Source organism: Durio zibethinus, chromosome 21 (genome assembly GCF_047325235.1).
Source record: "Durio zibethinus cultivar Kanyao isolate XHJ-2024 chromosome 21, ASM4732523v1, whole genome shotgun sequence".
Classification (NCBI taxonomy): domain Eukaryota; kingdom Viridiplantae; phylum Streptophyta; class Magnoliopsida; order Malvales; family Malvaceae; genus Durio; species Durio zibethinus.
In genome coordinates, this window is record NC_143182.1 from 2,403,519 (window position 1) to 2,428,662 (window position 25,144).

Consider the following 25,144-nt stretch of genomic DNA (forward strand, 5'->3'; position numbering starts at 1 on the left):
TAGCAAAAGCCAATAATACAAATGAGGAAATGCATAAAAATATTCCTTGGGACCTTAGAGGTGTTGGATTTGGAAGATAAATCTATTTGGGGACCCATTTCCGGTTCTAAACTTCTATAAAAGACCAGAGTCTTTGAATTAAGATGGGAAAAGCCAAACTGTCTTGTACCTGCTGAGACAGGATTTTAATTTTGTCAAAGACAGTACTTGGCAAAAAAATCCAGTTCTTGCGTAACAAACAAAATCCTAAACCATGCAATATGCATGATGTATCATGAATTTCTGATAGATTACAATTACTTTTTTTTTTCTTTTTGCTATATTTTTCCTTTTAACCCACTGCCTTGTTGGCTGCTGCTAAGTTAAAAGGAGCAGCCTTGCCATAAAAAACTTAACGAAGAAAAGGATGATAAAATACCTGTATTTGATGTTACTAATAGTTATGATAAATGGACATGAATATACCTCAAAAACTGAAAAGCATGAACCAAAAAGACTTCAAGAGCACCCATGCTGCTTGAGACTAGAGGTGTGTGATCAATTCTTCCCCCTTTAAAACAAAATCGTTGACCACTAAAATTTTCACTTGTCAGAGGTACACCAAGAGGACTATCTCTTTTAATTGAAAACTCGACACAGCTAACCCAAGCCTTTACATCTTTTGTCAAAGAGTTCAGTATTTAATTGAGGAAGAGTATCTTGACTTTTTTTGCGACTTCTTTGGGGAAATTAAGATGGAGGTGTAGGACTTAACTGCTTCATTCCTAAAGCCTTTAGAAACTGTTTCTGCTTCTGGTTCCTCATCGTCGCTGTTAATGTTGCTCGGAGTGATCCTATTCTGGTATGCTCTACGCTGCAAAAGAAAGACATTATAATAATAGCAAACAAGCTCTTCCCTACTTTTGTTAGGAAAATACTTGTAGATCTCATCCCAGAAACATTTTTCTAGTGATGGAGGATTTGACTTGACTATAGACGAAAACATCTTCTGTTCTTCCTCCTTCCAAGAAAAAGCAACATCTTCACCCATCTTATCGAATTTCCACTGGTTGAAAGCTGAACCCAGCTCACGCTTCACTTTCAATCTTTTCTCAGCAACATGAAATTTTACACATTCCAGAGAATCTTGAACATGGCAACCACAGGAATCTTGTCTTCCCTTTCCAATCCGATCCCTTTCAATCAGAAACCTGTTTTCCTTTTTTTCCAATGGCCAAACACGAGTCCCCAACCATTTTGCATCGCTTTCTGAAGCTACCCCTGTCCAGTCCGGTACCTCAACTTGAAAATATGGCCCAATAGGAACTTGAATGCCAACATCATGGTTGAACACTGAGCCAGGAGTTGCAGAGTCACAAGTTCCATGCAACTGTTTGTCAATCCCCACCATAGAACTGTCCAAATCACTATGATTCCCTGAGGAGGATGACTGTGACCAATCCTGTCCCTTGGACGCCATTTTCCCAAAAAGGAGCTTCTTCGTGCAACTCAACCTCTCTCTGAGATTGTACCCAAATTTAGTGTGATCTTCATACATGCACGGATGCATCTTCTGATTTTTCTACAAAGTGAGATCATCATACAATTATTATAACATAAAAAAAAAAAAAAGAGAAAAAACATATAACAGGAATATGATGAAATAAATGAATGCCTATGGAGACAAATAATAGCACAATACACAACCAACAAGAAAAACATAGGTAAAGTTTCAAATCATCTTAATTCTTTGAACCCAAATATATTAAAAGCGGCTCAACACAAAATATTTTAGGAGTCTTAAATGGGTAACAACTGGAATAGTGCTAAAACAGAACATTTTTGTAATGCTTGCCTTTCAGATATTACAACTACAGCAACAACCCATATCAAATTCAATTAGTTCAACACATCACTAATTTTTTCTCTTTTTTTTTTTTTTTTGGTGAGAACTACACATCTTCAAGCACGTTAGATGACCCTGAACATTTTAATTCTTTAAGAAAAATAAATTAATAAACAAAATGCAGGAAGTAGAAAACAATCTAGAGCAGACAAAAGGACAAGATGCAAAAATGATGATTGATTTTGGCTAATGGCATTATTATCATAACCAGTATCTTAAATAATAGGGCTACTACGGAGACAAGCTACAAGCGGGTAGCTTGGTCTTGGCTTAAGATTACTCATTCGACATGGTTAGAATGCTAACCAAAGTGCAAAAGTGGCTCAATTTATTCACTGTTAACTTCAGGAAAAGGAACTTACCCAGTTAATCACCAAGAAAAGCCAAGGTCAAACAAGAATATAGCCAAACTTAAACTTGTTAAAGACTCTTTCTAAACAAAGTCAAGCCAGATCATCTGCAATCCTTATTTACTAAGAAGAAAATTACTAATGATAAATTATGCATAAGATCTCACCAAAGATAACTTCACACAGCTTAAATTCCAAGAACAAATGAGAGCATCAACTCCCATCCCAACTTTTATGATTAAAGGAAAGAGAGGTGAAGCCAAACATGCCAATAACAGATAATAAAACAAAAAGAGATGAAGTCCAAAATTTACCACTCTACTTAGGTGATGGATCAAATTTACCACTCATCCTTGAACAGATGCAATTTTACCTCTGTACTTTTGAATACGGTTCAAAAGCAGTCAAAAGTCTGATAAAAGAATTTTCTAACTTTTAATCATTTTTTAATCAAATTAGAAACTAAAATGGTAAAATTGCAATCATGAGTAGTAAAATTGATCCATCATCCTAAATAGAGTGGTAAATTGAAACCTTATCCCAAGCAAAAATATTTAGTACGGTATAGCTTTTGAATGACTGCAAAGCCAGGAATTTCAATGTTCAAATACAAATATCCAAAACAATTATGATCATGATAAAAAAAAACAATGGTAGCCTTATCAAAGTATAGTTCTGTACCAGGAAAAAAACATTAAATACATAGCCCCATAAACAATAGCAACAACAATGCCTTTTCCCACCACAAGGGTCTGCTGCATGGATCTACTAAGCCATTGCATTCTATTTAAGATATCTTGAGACTTATCATTATTGCTTTCATGCAGGTCATCTTTGAGAATATGTAATGCCATGTGACTGAGTCATAGCATTGGAACTTTAGACCAAATATAGGACATAAGGAGGAGCATAAAGAGAAAGTGATAGTACACAACATAATGATGTAATGGTCCTATTTGAATAGGATGAAATATATCTCATATAAACAACCCAAATCTCAGGGTAAGCAGAGAGAATAATGGATAATATGTTTAGAAGAATGGTGATAGTACTTTAATGGTTCCATCTATAGCTAATTTTGCTTCTTTTATTTTCCAGCACCAAGATGGCTGTGATGCAGCTGATCATAGTATTCATTAGAAACAAAAAATGCGTAATGGAACATTTTCATGCAGACTACCACCACAGCAATCAAAGATATTCAATAATAATGTAAATTACTCTAGGATTTATAAACCAATATTAACAATAAATTTTCATAGGCACAGGTAATAAGTACATTGACCTCTCACTTGAATCAATGACTAAAAGGTAGAAAAGTGTTGCAATGGGTATATACCAGCCAAATGGACTGGTCAACACTTGAATGATCATCCTTTCTGCGAAAGACAGCTTCCCGAAACAATAAAACCTGCTTCCAAAGTTCCTCACTCCCATAAGACTTCCACTTAGACCTCTCTGGTAATGAACCAACCACCGGATCACATGGATCCTTCGCAATCTCAATAACCCAATTAAGCATTCCCCACATAGAATCCCGCTTCCTCTTATGAGATGAAAAATTTTCCTTAATGTCATTTGAATCTAATAACACAACATCATCATCATCATCACTGTCTGAGCATTTTTTACATTCAACGCAATCCTCATCCTCATTACACATTGAGTTGACCACACTTTTTGCCATATCTGAAGGCGTACCTTCATATTCATCGACATAAATGCACTTCTTGTCACCATCTGAATCTGCCACCATGCTCTTTAGATCATCATCATTCCGCAACTTTTCAACTTCATCATAATCCAAAACCCTCTTTGTTAAATCAATATGCATAGATTCCTCATCTTTTACACATTTCTCTCCTCCATCCGACCCTGCTACTACACTCTCTTCCACTTGAGAATACTCCATAACTTTCTTCTTTGATTCCAATAAAAACCCTTTAAGCTCAGCTCCCAACTCCATCAACTGACCACTACAGTTCGATTCGCTCTTCGAGTCCTCACTTTGAACAATTCTTTCCAACCATCTCTCTAGTGAAACTAAGTACTTAACATAAACCAACTTAACTGATGAAGTTACATTTAAACCCAACCCGGAATCTTTTGCAACCAAGTCCCATAAGCCACTTTCTGAAACAGCATTGTAGCCACCTTTCTCTCTTACAACCAAAAAAAGCTTAAACAAATCCACAGGCCGACCATCTCCAAGCATTGGAGGAAGAGGCCAAAAACCTCCTTTGGCACAGATCTCTTTTAAAAACGACCCAAGAAACTTGTTAAACCATAACCTAAGCTTATCAGGTTCAGATTTCAAAAAAGACCCTTCTCGAAAGGGCTCGAGATCGATCCAAGAGCTCAAAGACTCAAGCTTTTCTGTGGTTTTTGCGCAATCTAGTGAAGACCCATCACCTCTCATCGACCACCCTGCCATGGATTTCCAATTCAAACCCTAAAAGCAAATAGTTCTATGTATAATCTTTCATTCTTCGACAAAACAAATAAAAAAAATTGGGACCATAATTCAAAAGGCATAATAGAATTACTTAGTATTAAATAAGAATAAAGAGCAACGATTAAACATCTGGGTCTTGCATGTTAGAATGGAATTTTTGGCGGGAAAATGACTAATCTAGGGTTTTGAGTGAGATTTCCATTTTTTTGGGTTTGGCTTTGGCTTTCCATGAAAATTTTTTCCTTTTCTCCCGCGCTTTCTCTCTCCCTCTCCCTCTCCCTCTTCCTCTCCCTCTTAATTGCAGATAGAGAGAGAGAAAAGAATAGAGTTTTTGAGGGACTAAACTACAAGTTTTGAACAGATACAGACCCTCGCTGAAAAATCCAAAAATTTTAATACAATTTTGGGGTTTTTGTCAAATTCCATACTAATAAAAGAAAAAAAAATAGAGAGAATAGAAAAGAAATGAAAAACATACCTGTATTTTTTTCCTTTGGAGGTGGGTGCCAATGAGAGTCCCTCCTTACACTCTCTTTGCCTTTGGGTTTTTTTTTTTTTCCTGAATTTTCCCTTTGCCCCTTTTGTTTTGCCTAAATACTTCTTCTCCACCCTTGCCTTTTGGGCTTTTCAATAAGCCCCCTTTTGTCTTGTGGTTACTTCACCCTCTTCCCTTCTCCCACTCCTTTTTCAAGGGCTTTTTGGTGAGAGTAAAAGGGGTTAGAAAAAACAATAATAAAAGAGTATGGAGAAGTTTGAGTAGGGTTTCAAAGAGAGATCCCAAACCTTCTATTTTATACTAGTTTTTATGATTTGTTAACCTAGGTTAATTATTAACCATGGTTGAGATTGAAGGGGTACATAGGATAGGGTTTTATAATTATTGATTTAAAGAAAGGGCATTTATGGAATTAAAGTTTTTATATATATTCAATTTGTTGAAATTTGAAGTAAGGCTGGCTTTTGGGAAGTTTAATGATTTACAACTACTCTTGTGTCCAATCATAAATTTGTTTTGATTTAAATGAAAGTTTTTTAATTTTAAATAATTTTATTATTTAAAAACATTTTTAATTTTAATTATTTTTTGATGTGTTCAATGATAATATGAAATTTAAAAGATAACATTTTATGATTTTTTAGGAAAAAGCCAACAGTTAGATTATCAAAAGTCTCATTTTTTAATTAATTTTTATATTTTTAATATATATTTAAAGATATATTTATTGTATAAAATTATGATAAGATAATAGAAGATGATATTATAAATAATATTAAATTAAATAATATCATCTTATATTATATTTGACGTGTATAATAATTATAATAAGACAATTTTATTTATTAGTCAAAATTATTTTTTTAAAAATTTATACAATTTAAATTATTAATATAATTTAAGATAACATGTAAGGTCAATCTCATCAATTAAAAATAATTCTCTCTATTTAGAGATGATTAAATCATTTTTTAAGTCAATGAAATAATTAATCTTTCTTACAGTCTTATATACAAATAAAATATGATATAAGATAACTTTTATCTTATTTATCATTTTATACAACAAACATAATTTTAAAAGTGTGTGTCATCTGCTAATTTTGTTTATGAAGTTTAAAAGCTCCATTGATATTAAATTAAATAATTTCTCTTTTATTTAAGCTAGTCTTTGACTTTTTTAATAAATTGTGGTTTTCTTAACTTTTTTTCCATCCTTCCCTTTGTAAACTTAAAAAAGAATAATGTCTGATGAAGATATTAGATAAATGGATAGCAGGGTAGGAGAAAGAAAGTGATGAAGACAATGGAGACAAAATTGATTTAAGATAAATTTAAAAGTTCAAATGCAATCCATTTGGACCCAATCTTTATTTGTAGGTTAAGTAAATGGTTAGCATATTATTATGATTGTTATTTATTTTTTATTTTATCAGTATAATAGATGTCAAAAATTTTGTAATACTAATCCAACCAATGATTTAAATCTATACAAATTATAACAATTCTAATTGAATTTGGTGTCATAAATCAAATTACACCAACTCAATTATGAAAATTACTTAAAGACCAAAAAATAAACTAAAAAAATACATATATTTTAAGGGTACTTAAGTTTTTATTTTTTAAAAGTATAAATTTAATTTAAATATTTTTTAAATTCATTATTGTGCCTATTTTTATCACTTATAAATAACTACAAGTTCACTTACATTTTTCATTTGTTCACTCATATAGTAGGTGTGCATAGAACTAATATTCCATTATTTTTTTCATCAATTACTTTTTAATACAACTTTAATTATTAACATTCATAAGTATGACTTTCACATTTGTTGCATTTCACTTACTTTTTTACAATAATACTGTAATTATCCAATCACAATTCATAATTATATAAAAATCTGTCGCTTGTAAATGTAGGTTTCATATAAAATTTTCATAAATTTCATAAAATTTAAAAATATAATTTATTAATTGTAATATAATGATTATAGGTGATATCCTTCTTTCAAATCTTATGTGTAGATCATACACATATTAATATGATGTTGAATATATTAAAAATAATAAATTATAGATACGAAAGTAATTAAGTCCAACCCAAATATAGATTATTCAATTTGGACTATTATTTATAAATAAGAAGAAAAATTTTAGAAATCCAATTAAATATCTAGTTTTATCATTACCTTAATGCTTACACACACATATATACATATATATATATATATATATATACACAATATTTATAATCTACAGTGTATATATAGAAACACAAATATTGGGAAAACCTTTGAATTGATAAAATTTGATATTTTTGTTCACTGTATTTTTAAATTACCATTTAAATATTTTATGTTAGAAATATTAATAAAATTAATTAAATTTGTAAATAAGATTTCTAATTTCATCAAAAATTTTATTCAATTAATAAGATTTATCCAATTTTTAAGCAAGAATTATATTTCAATGTGAATTTTACATACATGTAAATATTTATCTAATTTATAAATAAAAATTCTATTTCCATTAAATGATATTTGTACTAAATTACTTTATATTCAAAAATTTAATTTTACACTAAGATTAAAAACAATAAACTTAATGTTAGTATGATGTATTTTGCTCATAGGACAAACTTTACAGGTTAATATGCATCCAATATTTGTACAATATCTAATTATGTGTTCAATATCTAATTATTATTTAACAATAAATAAAATAAAAAGTATTTACTTGCATAGTCCTTACACAAATGCTAGTATATATAATATTACAAATGTGGAAAAACTTTTGAATTCATGAGGAACATTTTTGTCATTATGTTTGTAAACTATATTTTTAATATTTTATATTAAATAAATATTAATAAAGTTTATCCAATTTATAAATAAAAAATTTAATTCCATTCAAAGACTTTTATCAAATGAATTATTTGATTGATAAGTTTTATTGGGAAAAGTTTTAATATATAATAATAACAATATAAATGTTACAAACATGTTAATATAAGTTTTTGTTAATATGCAAAATTTAATTATTTATGCACAATTATATTCATTGTATAATTATTATTTAAAATAAATATTTCATGTGCAACTTGTGTGATAATAAACCTAGTAATATTAAAATCATAAATATTGTTATACAATAAGTAGTAACTTTTGCACATTAATACTTATTTTTATCTATATTTAAATAATAATTATATATTGAATATATAAAGAATAACATATTGTACAAACAACTAAAACTCATTAAGTGCATATTAATCGAATTTTAAATAATAATTATATATTGAATATATAAAGAATAACATGTTGTACAAACAACTAAAACTCATTAAGTGCATATTAATCGAATTTTACATAAACATGTAAAGTAATTTATACTATGCGTAAAGGTCATATTCTGTACACAATATTATGATAGGATAATATTATATTAAATAATATCATCATATATTATATTTGATATGTGCAATGATTAAATGTGATAATTTATTTATTAGTCAAAATTATCATTTCATTCAAATTATTGATATAATTTTTAAAAATATAATAGAACATATAAGTTTATCCCATAAATTAAAAATAATTCTCTCTACTTTAGGAGCATAGAATCATCTTATACAAAAAAATGATAATCCTTTTTGTAATTTTATTCCATTCAATTAAATATAAACTAAATATAATATATAATGTTTATTATACTATCATATCCGTCGTCTTATACACCAAACATGACTTTAAAAATATATAATTAATTAACATATAGTTTATTATTTTTAATGTTAATATATAATTAAAACTTTGAAAATAAAACAACTCTATATAAATTTAACTTTTTTATATATCAAATAAATCCATCATAAACAAAAAACTTTTAATGAAATTATAATTTTTATTTACAAATTAAATAAATATTATTAACATTTTATTAAAATATTTAAAATGACAACTTAAAAATATATTGAACAAAGATGTCCTTTATCATTAATCATACGTGTGTATAATTTTTGGTTAAGTTTTAATAAATTTATTATTTGTATGATAAAAAATTAAATCAACTATATAATCATGTTTGGACTTTGAAGACAGGCATTTACTCACCTAAGATGGGCCAAGATCATGAGTTGGATTGAGCTATTTGATCCATGGACTATTTAGTTGTGGTTTTAAGTGGCACTAAATATTTTTTTAGATGTTTTTCTAAGAGGGAGAGTACCCTCTCAATTCCTTTAAATAAGTGTAAATTTTCATTATATCTAAGAGTGATAAATATATTTTTAATTAAATTTATAGTGAATATTTGTTTAAATTATTTTTATATTTTTAATTAATTTAAAATTATTAAATTTCAGTCGTAAGTTTAGTTTGAAATTCATTTATCACCTTTCAATGAAATAATAAAAATTTTCATTGATTTTTAAGTTGTAAAGATGATATTTTTTCACTATAATATATATATATATATATATATATATAGTGGTGGCAATGAGTCAGATCGGGATGGGTTTTTACTCGTCTTGAACCCAACCCGATTAAATATATAAAACTTGAACTCGACCTAACTCGAAATTAATAAAATATTATTTTTTAAAATATAAAATTAAGTAAATAAATATTTATAATTAATAAAAAATAAAAAATAAAAAATAATTTTTTTATATATATCAAGTTGGGTGCAATCGGGTTTATATAAAACCTAACATCAAAATTTTTCTTATATTACCTGACCCGATACCTAATTAAAAAGAAAAAAAAACCTTAAGAGGTCAAGTCAAAACCCATCGAATTCCTATTATATTGCCTTTCTTATATATATACACTTAAAGAAACATTTCTAAATTTTTTTATGTTGATATTTAGCTCTAATTTTCATTTAACCATTGTTTTTATTTTATGATCGTATTATCAAAAACTTGCTCCTCTCCTTTTCTTTTTTTAACATTTTTATAGTAAAGTTTGAATCTATTAGTTTTTTAAACATATATAATATTTATAAAATAGGATATTTCAAATTTGCATTTTGATGAACTTATACAAAACTTTAATGGCAAGAGTACTTGAAGTGTCCATAAGTCTAAAGGCTTGTATAGACCGAAAAATATATTCAGTTGAATTTGAAATAATAATAATAATAATAATAATAATAATAATAATAATAATAATAATAATAATAAGAGAATAGATAAATTTATATCATCTAAAACTTATTTAATTTTAAATATTTTTTAATTATTGATTTCAATAGATTTGAATGATAAAATTACATCTTTTTTAATTTTTATTTGTCTCTCTTATATTTTGAATTTATTAAAATAAAAAATTAAAATAATAATAATAAAAAACTTGACAGAATTTTCTAACCAAATTTGAATAAATATTTCAAGACCTTTAGTTGATTTGAAAATTTATTTTAATAAACATACAAAACAAATTTTCTTCATCTTATTATTAATAGTGTTATTTTGGAATACTAATCTATGCACACCTATTATGTTGGTGAAAAAAAAAAAAAAACATAGTTATCTAAATATGAAAGACAAGTGTAGGTGAACGTGCAATTATTTAGAAGTGAGAATAATAACCAATAAGCACAAAAAAAAAGTTTAAAAATATTAAAATTTAAATTAGGTTTATATTTAAAAATAAAAATAAAAATACTTAAACACCATTAAGAAAATATATATTTATTTTATTTTTTGATATTTGAATAATATTTTTAATTAAGTTGCTATCACTTTACTTGAGATATTAAACTCAATTAAGGCTTTATAAATAGTACAATAACATATAAAATATTCAAAATTAGTAGTGAGTTAGAATATAGATTTTAAAGTCCAAATATAAGTCCCATAAAAAACTTTTATATCTTTAGTCGGAAGTAGGAAAGAGAAAATTTTGATAAAATTAAAAATTAATTTTAAAAAATAATGTTTGATACAAATTAATTTTTTTATTTGATTCGAATTAAATATAGATATTAAATATATAAATTATGTTATGATCAAATTTTATATTAAATAAAGATAAATTGATAAAATGAATCAAATTGAATTATATATTTACATTGGTTTATATATTTTAAAATTTTTTAAAATAAAATTAATTATTTCATATATAAATCTATTTAAATATATTAAAAATGATACTAAAATAATAAGTAAAAATAAAAAAATAAAAATAAAAGACTAAATCAATATAATTCGATTCACATTGAATTGGTTTAAAGGAAAAAATCAATTCAAATTCAAATTAAAATTTGAAAATTTATAATATTATGTATTATCCAAATAACAAATTAAATTTGATATGATCCAAACCATTATCATCTTAATTGAAAAGTTCATAAAGAAATTAAAATTGACAAAATGAAAAACACATTAAAATTTACTTTAAGTAGTGAAAATATCAAATGCTACTTTGAATACATGTATGCGTATTAGTAAAAAAAAAGGAAGACTTGGGCTTCATATTTTAGCCAAGCTTCCACGTCAAATTCGGACTAAAATTTAAAGTCTAAATCCATCTTGAACGTTATAGAAAAATTTGCACAATCAAACAATTCAAGGACCAATAAAAAAAAAGACCATGTCTTACCTATATATTTTTTAATTACATTAAATTTGTTAAAGCTTAATGAAAATTACATATTGACCAAATTATTATTAATTATTAATATATTTTTATTTTTCTAAAACATGTTTTATCGATCATAAAAAGTAAAATAAAATATTTGATAGATTTTTTTATATAAAAATGATAATAATATATTATAAATCAAGTCCTTAAAATTAAAACTCAAAATATGTATTTATCACACAATTATCAACAAAAATGCTACAACTAAAAAATTTTGAAAGTTTAATTATTGGCTCAAAACATAATTACAAAAAGATGGAACCGGGTCCAAATATGCAATTCTCTAAAAGATATAAACAGAAAGAATAGGGGTCAAAATATAATATATCCAAATCTAGCACAACAGACTGGCGGTGGGTCCCACTTTGCTGAGGCGGTTCTTTAATATTGTGTTGAACTTCGTTTGGTATAAAGATTGATCATCACATATTAATAAATGATTTTTTTAAAACTTATATGTTTAAATGAACTTTAAAAATAGTAAAATATTATTTTAAGAACTAAAATACAAAATAAATAGAACCTTTATAATTACACAAGAAAATATTTCAAACTTTAAAAAATTCAGATTTCAAAAAAAAAATTCATAGTCACTAAATAAAAAAAGATAGATTTATATCATAAATTTTTGTAAAAAAAAAAACAGTTTAAAAATAAAAAAATTATAAATATTAAGATTTGAATAATAAATTTATTAAGTATTAATTTTAAAAAATAAATTCATAAATTAACTGAATTTAATTATGAGTTATATTCAAATCATAATTAAAAAAAAATCAATCATGGGAAATAATATTGATTGATAATTTACTTGCAATTTTTACTAGTGTATATAGTTACAAATTGTTTTCTATCGTGTTTTCTTTTTGTGGCCAAGCTAGCTATGTACGTGTTGGCTGGTGGTCTTGCATTTGGCTAAATTTAAAAGGTAGAAAACTATACTTAGCTCTTAAAAAAAGAAAAAAAGCAAAAATGCCAAGCCCGGCATTTCTAAAAAGAGTAGAAAATTTGTTCAAAGCAGATCCAGATTTACTTGGTCAAATTCGATCCATGACCGACATGCAGCTCTGCTCCCCATTGCCGCATTCTTTCGGATGCCTGTTCAACCTGTAATAACATTTCAATGGTACCAAAAAAAAAAAATGATCAAATCCTGTTTTTAGATTGGATCTAAGCTCATAAAAATCATTAATGTTTACAAGAATGTCCCACCTCTATGTTCCAGTTAGTTTTGTAGGTAATATACGAGAGGATTAATGTCTGCAAAAATGTCCCAAAAATCATGCCAACCCAGATTCCCTGCAACAATGAGCCCCCCATTAATATTAGATAATAAGAATGGGAAAAAGAAACATTGAGTATGATACTTTTACCTCCACCCCTAATTTGATTTTATAACCAAGAAGAAACCCAAGTGGGAGACCAACAATGTAATAGCAGAACAAGTTTATATAAGCTACCAAGGCTTGCCAACCTCCACCCACAGCAACACCTGCAATGGTGGCACCATTATTTCATAAAAATCCCGTGCTTGGGAACTTTCAAATGCTCCAATTGCTCACCTGATATAACTGGCTGCACACTGTTTAGAACCATGGTTATGCCAAGAAGATGAGCTAAATGAGCCGCGGCCTTTTGCATCTCTTTACTATCTGTAAAGATGATAGCAAATTTGTTTCTAGTTGCCAGGATAATGATTGCAGAAAGTATTCCTATGAGAAGAGACTGTACAACCGTGACAAAGACTGAATATTTTGCAGCTCTCGGACGTGCCGATCCAAGCTCATTGGAGACTCGAACACTGAAAAAGCAACCTCAACATCAACATCAGTACTCCAAAGGGTAATGAAAAAAAATCATAATCTAAAGAGAGAAAATAAAATTTCCCCTTTTTTGTTACCTTATAGCTGCGTTTATTCCTATAAATAACATGCCTTCCCAGCCGTTGATGTTCATACTGAAACAATCAATTGGATAAAACTCAAATTAATTAAAAAAAAAAAAAAACAATGCAAAAAGGAGCAGAATTGAGAGACTCGGACTAGTGATTTTGATCTCACCAGATAGAAAGAGACCCAACTGCTATGACGGGATCTTCAAGGTGACCAGTGAGAACAATTATCATCATAAAATACCAAATCTCTAAGCAAAGCATCACGGCTGAAGCTACAGAAAGTTTGACAAAACCCCAAAGATCCTTAAAGGCTAACCAAGACAATCCCGTCCAGCCCTCCTTGCACCAACCCACCACATAAACAACTTGAGCCACGGCAATCGCCCAAGCTGAGATGTCATAAGCCGCAGCAGCACCAATAGTACCCCACTTGAACACATTAACAAAGAGATGTAGTATCACAATGTGTTCAATGAAGGCCGCAAAACCTATCCACGCTAAGACTCCAACCTTGCTCTGTGACTGTAGGAACTTTTGGGTTGGAAAATTGATAGCTAATGAGAACATTTGGGGTATAACTTGCATGGTGAATTCTCCAGCAAGTTTTGCAATATCAGGCTCTTGTCCAAGGAGTTTTAGGATTGGTGTAGCGTACAAGTAGAGAGGCAACAAGGCAAAACAGGCTCCGAATAGGATTATCCATGATCGCTGCATGTATACACCAAGTAAGTCTATTTGTCCTGCACCAAATGCCTGTCCGCATAGCGTCTCTAGTGCACTCGCCATTCCAAGCTGCAGTTTAATGAACAGTGTGAAGATCGGTAGCCAAGAATCTTGCAACATTTGCTAAATATGATAGTTTTTCATTGAATTCAGGCACATTAGCTTATATTTTCCTTGTTTAAGCAATCCCAAAATACCATCTGTTTTGGAATTAAATAAAAGCAGAATAGATCAGGAAAATTCTCGATGGGTTTTTTATTCTTGAAAATTGTTCTTGATATATATGAATGATCATGTTATGTTAGTAAATAAATGAAGAAACAAATAAAGCTGACCAAAAAGCCAAAAGAGAAGTTTGCAACGACAGATAGAGCAATGGCAACAGCTGAAAGCTCGATATCCCCAATATGGCCAACGAAGATATTGGTAAACGAGTTAATTCCATAATTGCACCAAATATTGAATGCAATAGGAGTAGCAATTGCCCATAGCTTGGAGGACTCAATAAAACATATGTTTTTTGCATCTGCAAAACTTTGTATAGGAGGATAATCTCCTCCCTCACTGATTAAACTTGAAGGTGCAGGATGGAGTTCGGCAACTTCAAAGGAGGAGATCACTGGTGATGTACTGTACAGTTGATTCTCCATAAGATGCTGTGTAGGTGATGATCCAGCAGAGGATGGATTGATTTTCTCCTCTGCATTTTGCAGCTCATACTCTTTCGTATTCGCAATTTTGGCACGCCTTTAATGAACCCTTTGGTTCTTCTGTTTTTTCTTTGATTCTCTGAATTCAAGCGAGTCAATATGAAGAAAAATCAATCCCTCTCTTTCTTTTCTTTTTTTTTTTTAATTTATTGAATATATATATATATATATATTAATTTTTGTGGAAGTGTACACAAGGGTTTTAGCAGATGGTCGATTATGGCTATAAACTAGGATGACCATAGAAAAAAATTCTGCTTCAAACATAAGGAAGGGAGTTGGCTGAGTCTTAGCCTCTCAAGCCTTAGGACAAGCATTGTTCAATTTGTTTGTTTACAGTTAATATAGTTACTTTCTGTTGCTCGAGGGGTTCCGGATCTGGTGCTACGCAATCCATGAAATAATGGTGACATGGGTGAATTCCCTCCGGTGGGACCTCTTGATTCGGAGGTAAGGATTTTTGCTTCCCAGCCATATTTTAAGAACATGAGCATTTTCCTTTTATGGTCCATTCTCACTTTATCTCCCATGGATGACATTTCGTATCTAAAAGATTATGGTTGAACGATTAAACGTGTGGGCAAGCCCAGAGTGTTTTTTTGGGTTGAGACCAAAAAACTGGCTCTGTAGGAAGAGAAGCTCAATCCAACTAACATGTCCACATTGTCAAGGTTTCTCCACAGATCAACTGTGTAAGCCTAAAGTTTTTGACATGTAAAAGAATTATAAAGAGCAGTGCTTTTTTGTTTTTTTCCTACTACATTGATTGGGCTTTTAAATAGAGAAGAATTTCAAATCATTTTGAAATCCCATGATGGTAGAACTTTCAGAAGCAGTGACTCGATTTTCATCTGCATGATGATCATTAGCATCTCCTCGTATATTTTTAACATACGAAAGCAGATTGAAAATAAAAGGCTAATTAAAAAAAAAAAACATTGGAAAATAGATAGGGAAGCAGATACAATGACTTTGTATTCAACTAATACTCTTGTCAATTAGACTTCCAAATTCTCGTCCCACGGGGAAGAGAGGTTACCAAGAGATGACCGTGAACCAGCACTTGAAAATCCAACTTTAAAGTCTGAGCATCCACCAGCTGTAGACACGCCAGAATCCATTCTAACCCCATGATAAGACTCTCCGGCAACTATTGCCTGTATCAGTTTTGGTGGTGGAGGAATGGTCACTTTCACCACTCCCTCTAACATTTTTACTACCATACCCATTGTAGGCCTCATTTCCTCTTCATCTTGTATGCACCAGATTGCTACCAAAGCAAGACGCTCAGCCTCCTCAACATTATATGCTACATCAAGTCTACTGTCCACAATTGCAGCCACATTTCCCTCGATTATTTGGCGTGCCGCCCATGGAGGGAAAAACCACTTCTCCCCATTCCCGTTCTCACCAAAAGCATTGGCGTTTACTGCAGATTGTGGTGCCTCCACATTTCTGCGGCCACCAATTAATTCCAACAATGTCATCCCATAGCTATAAACATCAGCTTTTGGTGTAATTGCCAGACCGGATATCCATTCTGGGGCAACATAGCCCCAAGTACCCCTCATTGAGGCTAATACCCTGCTAAAATCCCTGCCAACTAGCTTTGCTAATCCAAAATCTGATACCTTTGCCATGTAATCACTATCCAAGAGAATGTTTTCAGGTTTGATATCACAATGAATGATGCAGTCCCTACATTCCTCATGTAAATATGCTATACCTCTTGCAGTGCCAACTGCCACCCGGAACCTAACATCCCAGCACAAATTAGGACTATCTCGGCCTAAGTATGCACTCAGTGGACCATTGGGCATGTAATCATAAACCAGTAATCTATGAGAATTCTCAGAGCAAAATCCTCTGAGTCTCACAAGATTGACATGTTGAATGTTGCCAATTGTGCGCACCTCTGCCCGAAACTCTTTCTCACCACTCCCCGGCCTTTCAAGGCGTTTAACAGCAACAGGAGTAGAATCTGATAAATCACCTCGAAAGACCGCACCAAATCCACCATGTCCCAGTTTCTCTGAAAACCCTCGAGTCAGACTATTTAGCTCTTTGTAAGTGAATACCTTGAGATTCAATCCTGGAAAAACACCATCTTCATCCTTCCCATTCTTCTTCTCACTTCTCTTCTTCAAAAGCAACAAAATCGCCCCTATGAACCCTAAAGCTGCAATAGACCCGACAATGCTACCAACCAAAACCATGGCTTTAGACACATTTTTCTTCACAATTCCTCTTGGCACCCTAATATAAAAGACACCGTCATTCATACAATCATAGCTCAAATTTCTCAAATTCAACAAAGACCCATACAGATTCTTACACAGATTCGTCCTCCCATTATGATACAACCCAATACAAGAACATGTACTCAGACAAGATTTCTCACAAGTACTCCTAGTACCTTGGAACGACACCGCAGTCCCTCCATCAAACCCTACATCACCTACCTCCTCAAATCCATCTTTATCCTCACAAAAATCACCACTTTCTCGTCTACAACCACTAGTAAAATCCTCAGAGTTCCAACCCTCATTATCCACAGGCCTAAAACCATTAAGACAAACACAAGGTTTTAAAGATGTACTTACACAAGACCCAAAATTACCGCACAAACCGTAAACTTTGCACTTATCCTCCGGTACTGACCAAAACATGTTCCAATTCTCTGCCTGTGCTGACCATGTGAATTGCTTCAGCTGCCCGTTAACATCAATCTGAAACCTTGTCAAAGGCGGTCCCAATCCGTTATCCAGCGCTCTTTCTGTGTACCAAAACGACGCTGTCGGCAAGTAAGGGTCAGAGAAATGGAACTTGTAGATATAAGGGATAGTCATTTGTGGCACTTTGGCGAAAGCTGTCCCCGTCCAGTTCCCTGTGAACCAATACACATTGGTTGAATTATAAACTAGCTCAAACTCGTTGAACTTTTGGGGTTTTAGCCTTAATGAGAAATGTCCTGGAGATGGGTCAAACAAGCTCTTCCAAGAGGTTAAAGATCGTTGGGCGGTGATGCTCATCCCTGGCAGCCACGTATCCGTTGGGTGATCAAAGCTTTGCCATATTTTTGACCCTTCTGATGAATACAGCACCAGATTTCCACTCTCTAAAAGATCAAACTTTTTTGCTATTTCCCTGTTGGTGCTCTGCCAAACGACTGAATCTAGCGACTCCTTTACTGCTAACTGCCCTGTTTCAGTGATTTCTAGTGAAGATTGAGTGATATTTTTTATGGGTTTTTCACGATTGGCAACCCAAACACGTGTTTGAGTAGGGATAGAAGAGTACCAGATTCCTAAATACCAATTGGATTCCCCATTTGTGCTAAAGAAACCCATTTCGAAAGTACCGTTAACGCTACGAATAGTTGCGTTTCCTCTGATAATAACATTGGTGGACTCCAACTCCCTGGATATGGAATGGGTTTTGAATGTTTCAGTACGTGAAATGGGAAATTTTGAAGTAGTATCAATGCTGGAACCTGAAAAAGGCTCATACGGTGGAGATTTAGTGACAAAGATTGCATGTTGCGTGTGAAATGAAAGGAGTAAAAGGAAGAGGAGGAAACAAAGAGAAGACATGAAAGAAGGGAAGTGAACAATGACATCTCAATTAGAGAGGTTAAAGTTATTAGTTTGGTTGGAGGGAGAGAGTGTTTTGTTTGGACTATTGGTTTGACCGGAAGTGAGTTTCTTCTTGTAAGGTGACATGGAAACGTGGAATCTGAGAAACGGTTGAAGCAAGGCATTAAACTATTCAAGTGAGAGAGAGAAAGAAACAGAATAATTCTTATAGAAATCTGTAAAAGCAGCCATTCATGGGCACAACCAAGAAAAGATGAAAACTTTTCGTAATTATTCAGGAAAAAATTACTTAAATTGTTACCTAGTAACAAACATGAAATACCCTGCATTATCATATATGAAGCAGTAGGAGAAGGAGGAGGAGGCCGTTTTGGTAAAGCGTAGGTGAGGGAAAAGTCTAAGAAGAGAACGATTGGTGTGGCAGACAATTGTGGTGCAGTCCACTCACAGGGTCCTCGGTTTTCAACAAGGGTTGTTAAAAGTAAATAAAAGTTAATTGTTTAAACTTTCTCTCTCTCTCTCTTTTTGTTTTTGTTACTAAAATTTGTGGAAAAAGGAAAAGTGGAACTCTGAGGGAGGGGGCTCTAGAGTCCATGGCACGAGGGGCTTAGGTGGCCTTTTTGGATTAAATCCACTACTCTGCTAAAAATATTACTCCAAGTTCTGATTTAATAGTAGCATTAAAATCGAATCATTCTTCTTGAATTATGAGTTATGGGTATGTAATTTCCGAAAACATAGCTTTGATTTACTGGAAGATGAAAGTTTATAAAATTTAGAAAGCTGTGAGTTATAAACTTGTAAAAATATTACAAATTTTCTTTATCATAAACAACCTCCATTTTCCTTAAATATTGCAGTTCTTTACGCAATTTTTTAGAAAAATCAAAAGCAATAGAATTTGGAACGGATTAGATTTCATTAATTTTTCAAAATTTTTGTTCAAGGTTCAATTTAGTTACTGATCTTGAGAGGTTGAATATTTTTAAAATATTAAAAATTTAAATATATATTTAAATTTAAAAATAAATAAAAAATAATTTTTTATTAATTAAATAATAATATAAATTGAGTCGGACTAAAATATTTAATATAAATTGGCTCAAGTTAGGCTAAACCTATCGGTCATTGTCCGACCTTTAGACATCTGGTATACATAGTGAAAGTCAAATTTATGGATTTTCGATTAAAAAATATTGGGTTTATATTAATAGACTTTCCTAATTCAGGTTGATAGCTCGGGGCTCGAGCCCGGGGCCCAGGGGCATGGCGTTGGACATGCTTTGGATCCCGCTTTGGTACTGCCCCACCAATGCTAATTGCCGATTATTATTGGCACTTGGTTGTTTAAAATTTTCAATGTGAAACAGCTTGAAACGAAAGTGACGTTTTGAATTTCAAATAGAGTGGTTCTCATTTTTTTAAAGCTAATTGAAAAAGATTGATTCAATTTTAAAACATACATCATTCACTAATTCAAGCCACAGATTAAATGCAGTCATTTTCATGGGATAGAAAAACAAAGTTTTGAAAATTGTTTTGCAAGTTGAGAAATGAACAATGGGGAGGGACCTAGCTGTTTTAATTTGATGGAACCGTTTGTTTTCCTGGTGGTTTGCCAAAATGGTCTCTTAATCTGCCAAAATTAGGCATAGACTTTTCTTTTTACATTCAATTTTACACCACTATTTGAATCTGACCCATAACCATTCTACAATGTAATTGAAAAATGACAAGAAACATGTTGCACATGATTGTCCTGATCATACATTCTCTCAAGCTGAACCAGAACAAACCGACACCAGTACAAGAACAAAGTAGATTATAGACAAATTGCTTGATCTAAATTCATAGACATTTCCCTTAATCATTCCTTGCTTTCAATACATTGAACAACATCCTCCATCATAAATCCATCTAAATAGGAAAACAGATATGACTGACAAAACCATTGAAAAGGAAAGGCGGAAAAGGATGAGTATAAGCAGCATACGACATTCAAATTCAAAAATAGAAACAAAAAGACAGGAAATGATATGAAAACATGTACAAGTAAAACTTAGATTATCATCAAATGAAGCATGGCAGACTGACAATTGCTCATTCTGTTCAAAAAACAAACCTCCATTGCATCTGATTCAGATCCCCTCCAATGACCTTGTTGTTTACATCATCCTTCCTGCCACTGATCTGAAAACTGAAGACAAAATATTTAACCACAGAAGAGGGGCATTAACATCCTGAGCTGTGTTATAATATTGTGTCAACTTGATTCTTTACTCCCATAAGTCGTAACCTTGAAGAATTGATGAAAATATTGACAGCCTGAATACATGCAACCTTTTATATAGCTAGAAATTAAGTAACCTTCAACCTTGTGGGCACACCATCTGACCAGCTGCACAACCAAAAACTAATATGTATCTGCAGCATACAGAGTGACAAGCTTTGCTCTCACACAACAAAAGAATTCCATCTTCAATAAAGAGTTATTGATCAAAAGTCTGGTCAAAATTCATTTCCTATAACATTAAAAAAGTAGAACATGTCACTGATTTGTAGACATAGGTATAAACATATTAAACCAGCAAGGTGATGTAAAGTGCAAGATTTGGCACAGGTAATTAGAAGACACCGTTGATTCATGCGATTTTAGATAAAAATATCACACTATAGTTTCTTTCTTTTGTTTCCATTTTAATAAAGAAACTCCAAGTCAAGCCCAAGTACTTCCACCACCCGCAAGACAGACAAAGTTTGAGTCCATATTGTTGGTATAGTAAATTGCACCCACAAGTGTTAGTGTAAACCCCGTCCCAAGTTAATCCTCTACAACCAGGCTAAACTTACACAGGTAATCAACTACAATTGGTAGCAACCTGAAAGAGGCAAACCTGATCGCATATAGGGCAGGTTTCACTTCTTTCCATCCACTCCAAAATGCATGAGAGGTGAAAATGATGTTCACATTTTGTGATAAGTTTTGGATTCTCTGTGTCATACTCTGCATGTGCAAATACCATACACAAGCCATTACTTATGAGCTGCTATAGATATTAGATTAACAAGGAAAATGGTATTATTGTCAACATACATTAATTAGTTACCAGCAAACATGGTGTTGAAATCTTGAACTACTAGCAATTAATGCCTTAGAAAATAAGAGTACAGTACCTTCAAGACAAATAGGACAAGCATCCTCTTCCTCTGTCATTGATTCCTTAGATTCAGTTAATTTTGAGACTTCTGATTTTCTTGGTGAAAGGCGCAAAGAACTAGACAGTGTTTTGCAGTCTGATTCCTCAAGATCTTCACATGTTGGCAGTGTCTCAAAACTACCCCCACTGATAGTTTCTCTGAAAGACTCTGAATCAGTTGACTCTGGGCATCCCAAGACCACATCATATGGCAAAGGTGTTGGGGGTGGCCTAAACGTGTCAGGTACTTCTAGATCCAAATTAACCAGGAGTCCTGCAGCCATTGCAGAGGCTGACCCATCATGAGGTGTTAAAGACTCATTCTCTTCCAAAGCTGGTGGACACTGTGGAAAGGGTTTTAAAATTCAAAGAATGATACATAATAGACAGAGATACTCATAAACCCTTTTATCAAGATAGTAGATAAAAGGAGATCACCTAAACAAATTACAAATCACCTGGTAAGCTGCTATATTAGCCCAATAGCCAAAAACCAACAACACAAGAGCCCTATCCTTCGCACAAATATATACACACTGTCTCAACATGAGTTTTTTTTACTTGGAGGATGGAGTTTTCAAATTAGGGGGATTGTTAGATTCATATACCAAAATTTCAGTTTTTCTTTTTCTTTTTTGTTGCTGTTTTCATTTTTTTTTTACGTACAATATAGAATCAAGTAAGTTGAAGCAGAAATCACAATAACTGTTTCCAAAAATTCAAGCATGCATACAAACTGACATCTCTATTCAGATGACAGAACAGCAATCGAGCTTCTGACTTGTGGCAGAAAATCCTAGAGTCTGTAAAAAGCTTCCAATGTTCATCAGACCAAAAGATCAGTTGCAGATCACAGGTTCTACAATCAGTTCAAGTGAAGGAAGAAGGAATGAAAGGGATTTAAGAAGAATAGCAATTTCATTGAACAATCAATTACAAAAAAGGAGTGAACTAAGGGTAGTTCAAAATATTCTGCTTTTCATTCTCCTTTGCTTCTTCCTTTTCCATTCCATTTCCCACCTGCTATCGTGGATAATGGTGAGTACTTCTAATATTCTGAACAAACAACTTCCATTTCTCAAGTATGAAGAAAGAAAAAGTCATACAAGATACTAAAGGCATTAGACATATTTATAAGCTGAGCATATCACTAACATAATAATAAACAGGCGTCCCATGCAGATGAGGTTTCCTGGAAGAACAACAGCAACCTCCCATATTGCACAGTTATCTTTCTCATCCACCCAATGCAAAGGGAGCTTGGTGCCTTTTCCCCTGTTATTTGACATCAAAAGACAAGTAGAATATAATAGGTTCACACATAGGGGGAAAAAAACCAACTTGCAATCCAGACAAAACATGTAACATACTAACCGAAATAGAATCATGCTTCAAGAAGCATGAACAAGAAATGTGACAAATCCCTACTAACCATGGCTGACCAGAAATGTGAACATAAGCAAATCTGAATACTAACAAATAAATTACCCCCATATATAGGCAAATTATATACAAATACACTAAATATTAATAAGAAAATTATCATAATGAGCTTAATGTAAAACTTCAGACAAATATTATCATGATGATTATCTTTCTTTGTAAAAAGAGCATGGCGGTAGACTAAGTTATCAACAAATATTAGAAGCAGTTCACGTGCGAGAAGTGAAAAATTTCAGACAATCATCATTTTCAATACATACCCAGTCTTTGGTTAGCTGGGGATAACAAGTTAGCAGCTTAACAAAAGCACCGGTGTAAACATTATAACCTTACAGCTCATAATGACAGATGTATGCATTAGCAGACAATGCACAACTCGAGAATGAAACAAACAGATACAAAATAATGCCACAGATACAAAGCATGACCCGAGCGGCTACGTCATTCAACGTGTTTGGCCTATGAAAGGAATATTTTTAATGAAATTTTAGCATTTCATGCTAAAATCAGTTGGTTACAAGTTGAAAAATATGAGATTCAGCTTCTTAGTGCCACAAGCCCAGATTATCTTAAAATGGAATATAAGGTCTTGAAAATCACCATAAACGAGACACTAAAGAACTGAAATTCGCAAACTTCATAAAAAATTTACAAATTTCACACTTTTGACATACATCTTTTGTAAAGACAATCCAAAACATGATTATCAGAAGCTAATCAAAACACCTTAAAGCTAAAACCACATCGGCAAAACAGTTCAGATTCAAAAATCCGAAATTAATCATAAATTAACATGAATAACAACAAACGACAAAAATAACAATCCACATACAAACGAAAAAATGGAAGTCATATCAATTTCATAAACCCTAATTCGAGTAATCTTAAATAGAAAAGCGAAAAGTGATATGCAACATACAAAAAAAGAAATAATTTTTAATAAATAAAAACAAGTTCATCGGTGAAGAAAAGTAAAGAAGTGAAAATTTTACCTTTTGAAGCGGCGGCAGAGGGGAGAAGAGGCAGAGAATTCCAGCCAAAATTCTCGACTTGGAAGAGTGAAAAGAAGGTGAGGACGAATAGGTTGCCGAGAAAAATAAAAAGTTTTCGTTTTTAATATTTATTTGTATTCTTGGATTTTTGTCCGTTGTTACATAGTTTTACGCGTTCCACTCATGATTCTTTTAATAATTAATTTTAATATTAAGAACTAAAAATAATTTTAATTGAGCGCAATGATTCTTGTGCGGCAAAACTGTATAAGAATTTTCTCTGTCTGTGTACGTAAAAAAAGTCAAAGTCCGGGGTTATACTTCGGAATGGAAAGAATCTTAGAAGGCTTTTGGTAAGAATAAAGAGAAGTCTTATAAAACTTTCTAGTACTATATGTTAAAAATCTTATCCACGTCATTTAAAAAAAAAAAGAGAAATCTTTGTCCACTTATAATATTAAATGCAAAATATTATCAAGAAAATAAAGCAAAAATGAGTATAAATTGCAAGTCCATTACACCATCTTATTTTTAAAAAAGTTATATTATCATTTTTTTGTTTAATTAAATTTTAGTTATATAATTTTTATATATATTTTTATTATATGAGGAGGATAAAATTTTAATACGAATAAAAAAAATAATTTAAAATCAAATTTTTATTATTTCTTTAAATATTTTTAATCGTTAAATTAAAATTTTAAAAATTATATAATTTATATATTATATAATAACTGTAAAAATAATATAATAA

The 25,144-nt window shown here is 31.4% G+C and overlaps 3 protein-coding genes and 1 pseudogene across 8 annotated transcripts; all 4 read right to left on the reverse strand.

The window, feature by feature from the left end:
• Positions 1-407: 407 nt before the first annotated feature.
• Positions 408-5,133, reverse strand: LOC111304753 (ARID/BRIGHT AND ELM2 DNA-binding domain-containing protein). Its single transcript, XM_022901659.2, is given in 3 exon segments — positions 408-700; positions 702-1,561; positions 3,575-5,133. Coding segments are annotated over 3 exon segments (2,016 nt in total). The 5' UTR covers positions 4,670-5,133; the 3' UTR covers positions 408-639.
• A 7,485-nt stretch (positions 5,134-12,618) lies between these two features.
• Positions 12,619-15,293, reverse strand: LOC111305939 (protein DETOXIFICATION 34-like). The gene is made up of 7 exons (XM_022903819.2): positions 14,788-15,293; positions 13,896-14,521; positions 13,736-13,792; positions 13,398-13,636; positions 13,209-13,327; positions 13,048-13,134; positions 12,619-12,942 (listed from the first exon to the last, which is right to left on the reverse strand). The coding sequence occupies exons 1-7, from the start codon at positions 15,100-15,102 to the stop codon at positions 12,865-12,867; spliced, it is 1,521 nt and encodes a 506-aa protein (XP_022759554.2). The 5' UTR covers positions 15,103-15,293; the 3' UTR covers positions 12,619-12,864.
• Positions 15,294-15,961: 668 nt separating this feature from the next.
• Positions 15,962-19,187, reverse strand: LOC111304756 (G-type lectin S-receptor-like serine/threonine-protein kinase SD2-2 pseudogene; annotated as a pseudogene). The gene has a single exon (XR_016331095.1). The product of XR_016331095.1 is annotated as a G-type lectin S-receptor-like serine/threonine-protein kinase SD2-2 pseudogene (transcript).
• Positions 19,188-20,477: 1,290 nt separating this feature from the next.
• Positions 20,478-24,570, reverse strand: RHB1A (RING-H2 finger B1A). 5 transcript variants are annotated; one of them, XM_022901668.2, is made up of 5 exons: positions 24,391-24,550; positions 23,111-23,230; positions 21,933-22,299; positions 21,653-21,762; positions 20,478-21,280 (listed from the first exon to the last, which is right to left on the reverse strand). In XM_022901668.2, the coding sequence occupies exons 2-5, from the start codon at positions 23,171-23,173 to the stop codon at positions 21,248-21,250; spliced, it is 573 nt and encodes a 190-aa protein (XP_022757403.2). In that variant the 5' UTR covers positions 23,174-23,230; positions 24,391-24,550; the 3' UTR covers positions 20,478-21,247. The 5 variants fall into 5 exon arrangements, with proteins under 5 accessions (XP_022757403.2, XP_089606094.1, XP_089606096.1 ...); XM_089749968.1 differs by lacking the exon at positions 24,391-24,550 and adding an exon at positions 23,330-24,319; XM_089749970.1 differs by lacking the exon at positions 23,111-23,230 and having other exon boundaries at positions 24,391-24,570.
• Positions 24,571-25,144: the final 574 nt, after the last annotated feature.

Bases quoted from the DNA above. Each gene is read 5' to 3' on its own strand.
- LOC111305939 (XM_022903819.2), bottom strand. From the start codon at position 15,102: ATGGAGAATCAACTGTACAGTACATCACCAGTGATCTCCTCCTTTGAA. The intron at 13,793-13,895 runs GTGAGATCAAAA...TGATTGTTTCAG, and splicing joins GTTGGGTCTCTTTCTATCTG to TATGAACATCAACGGCTGGG. The intron at 13,637-13,735 runs GTAACAAAAAAG...TTGCTTTTTCAG, and splicing joins GGAATAAACGCAGCTATAAG to TGTTCGAGTCTCCAATGAGC.
- RHB1A (XM_089749967.1), bottom strand. From the start codon at position 22,503: ATGTTGAGACAGTGTGTATATATTTGTGCGAAGGATAGGGCTCTTGTG. The intron at 21,763-21,932 runs GTACTGTACTCT...TTGCACATGCAG, and splicing joins TTGTCCTATTTGTCTTGAAG to AGTATGACACAGAGAATCCA. The intron at 21,281-21,652 runs GTTTGCCTCTTT...TTAATGTTATAG, and splicing joins CCTGCCCTATATGCGATCAG to GAAATGAATTTTGACCAGAC.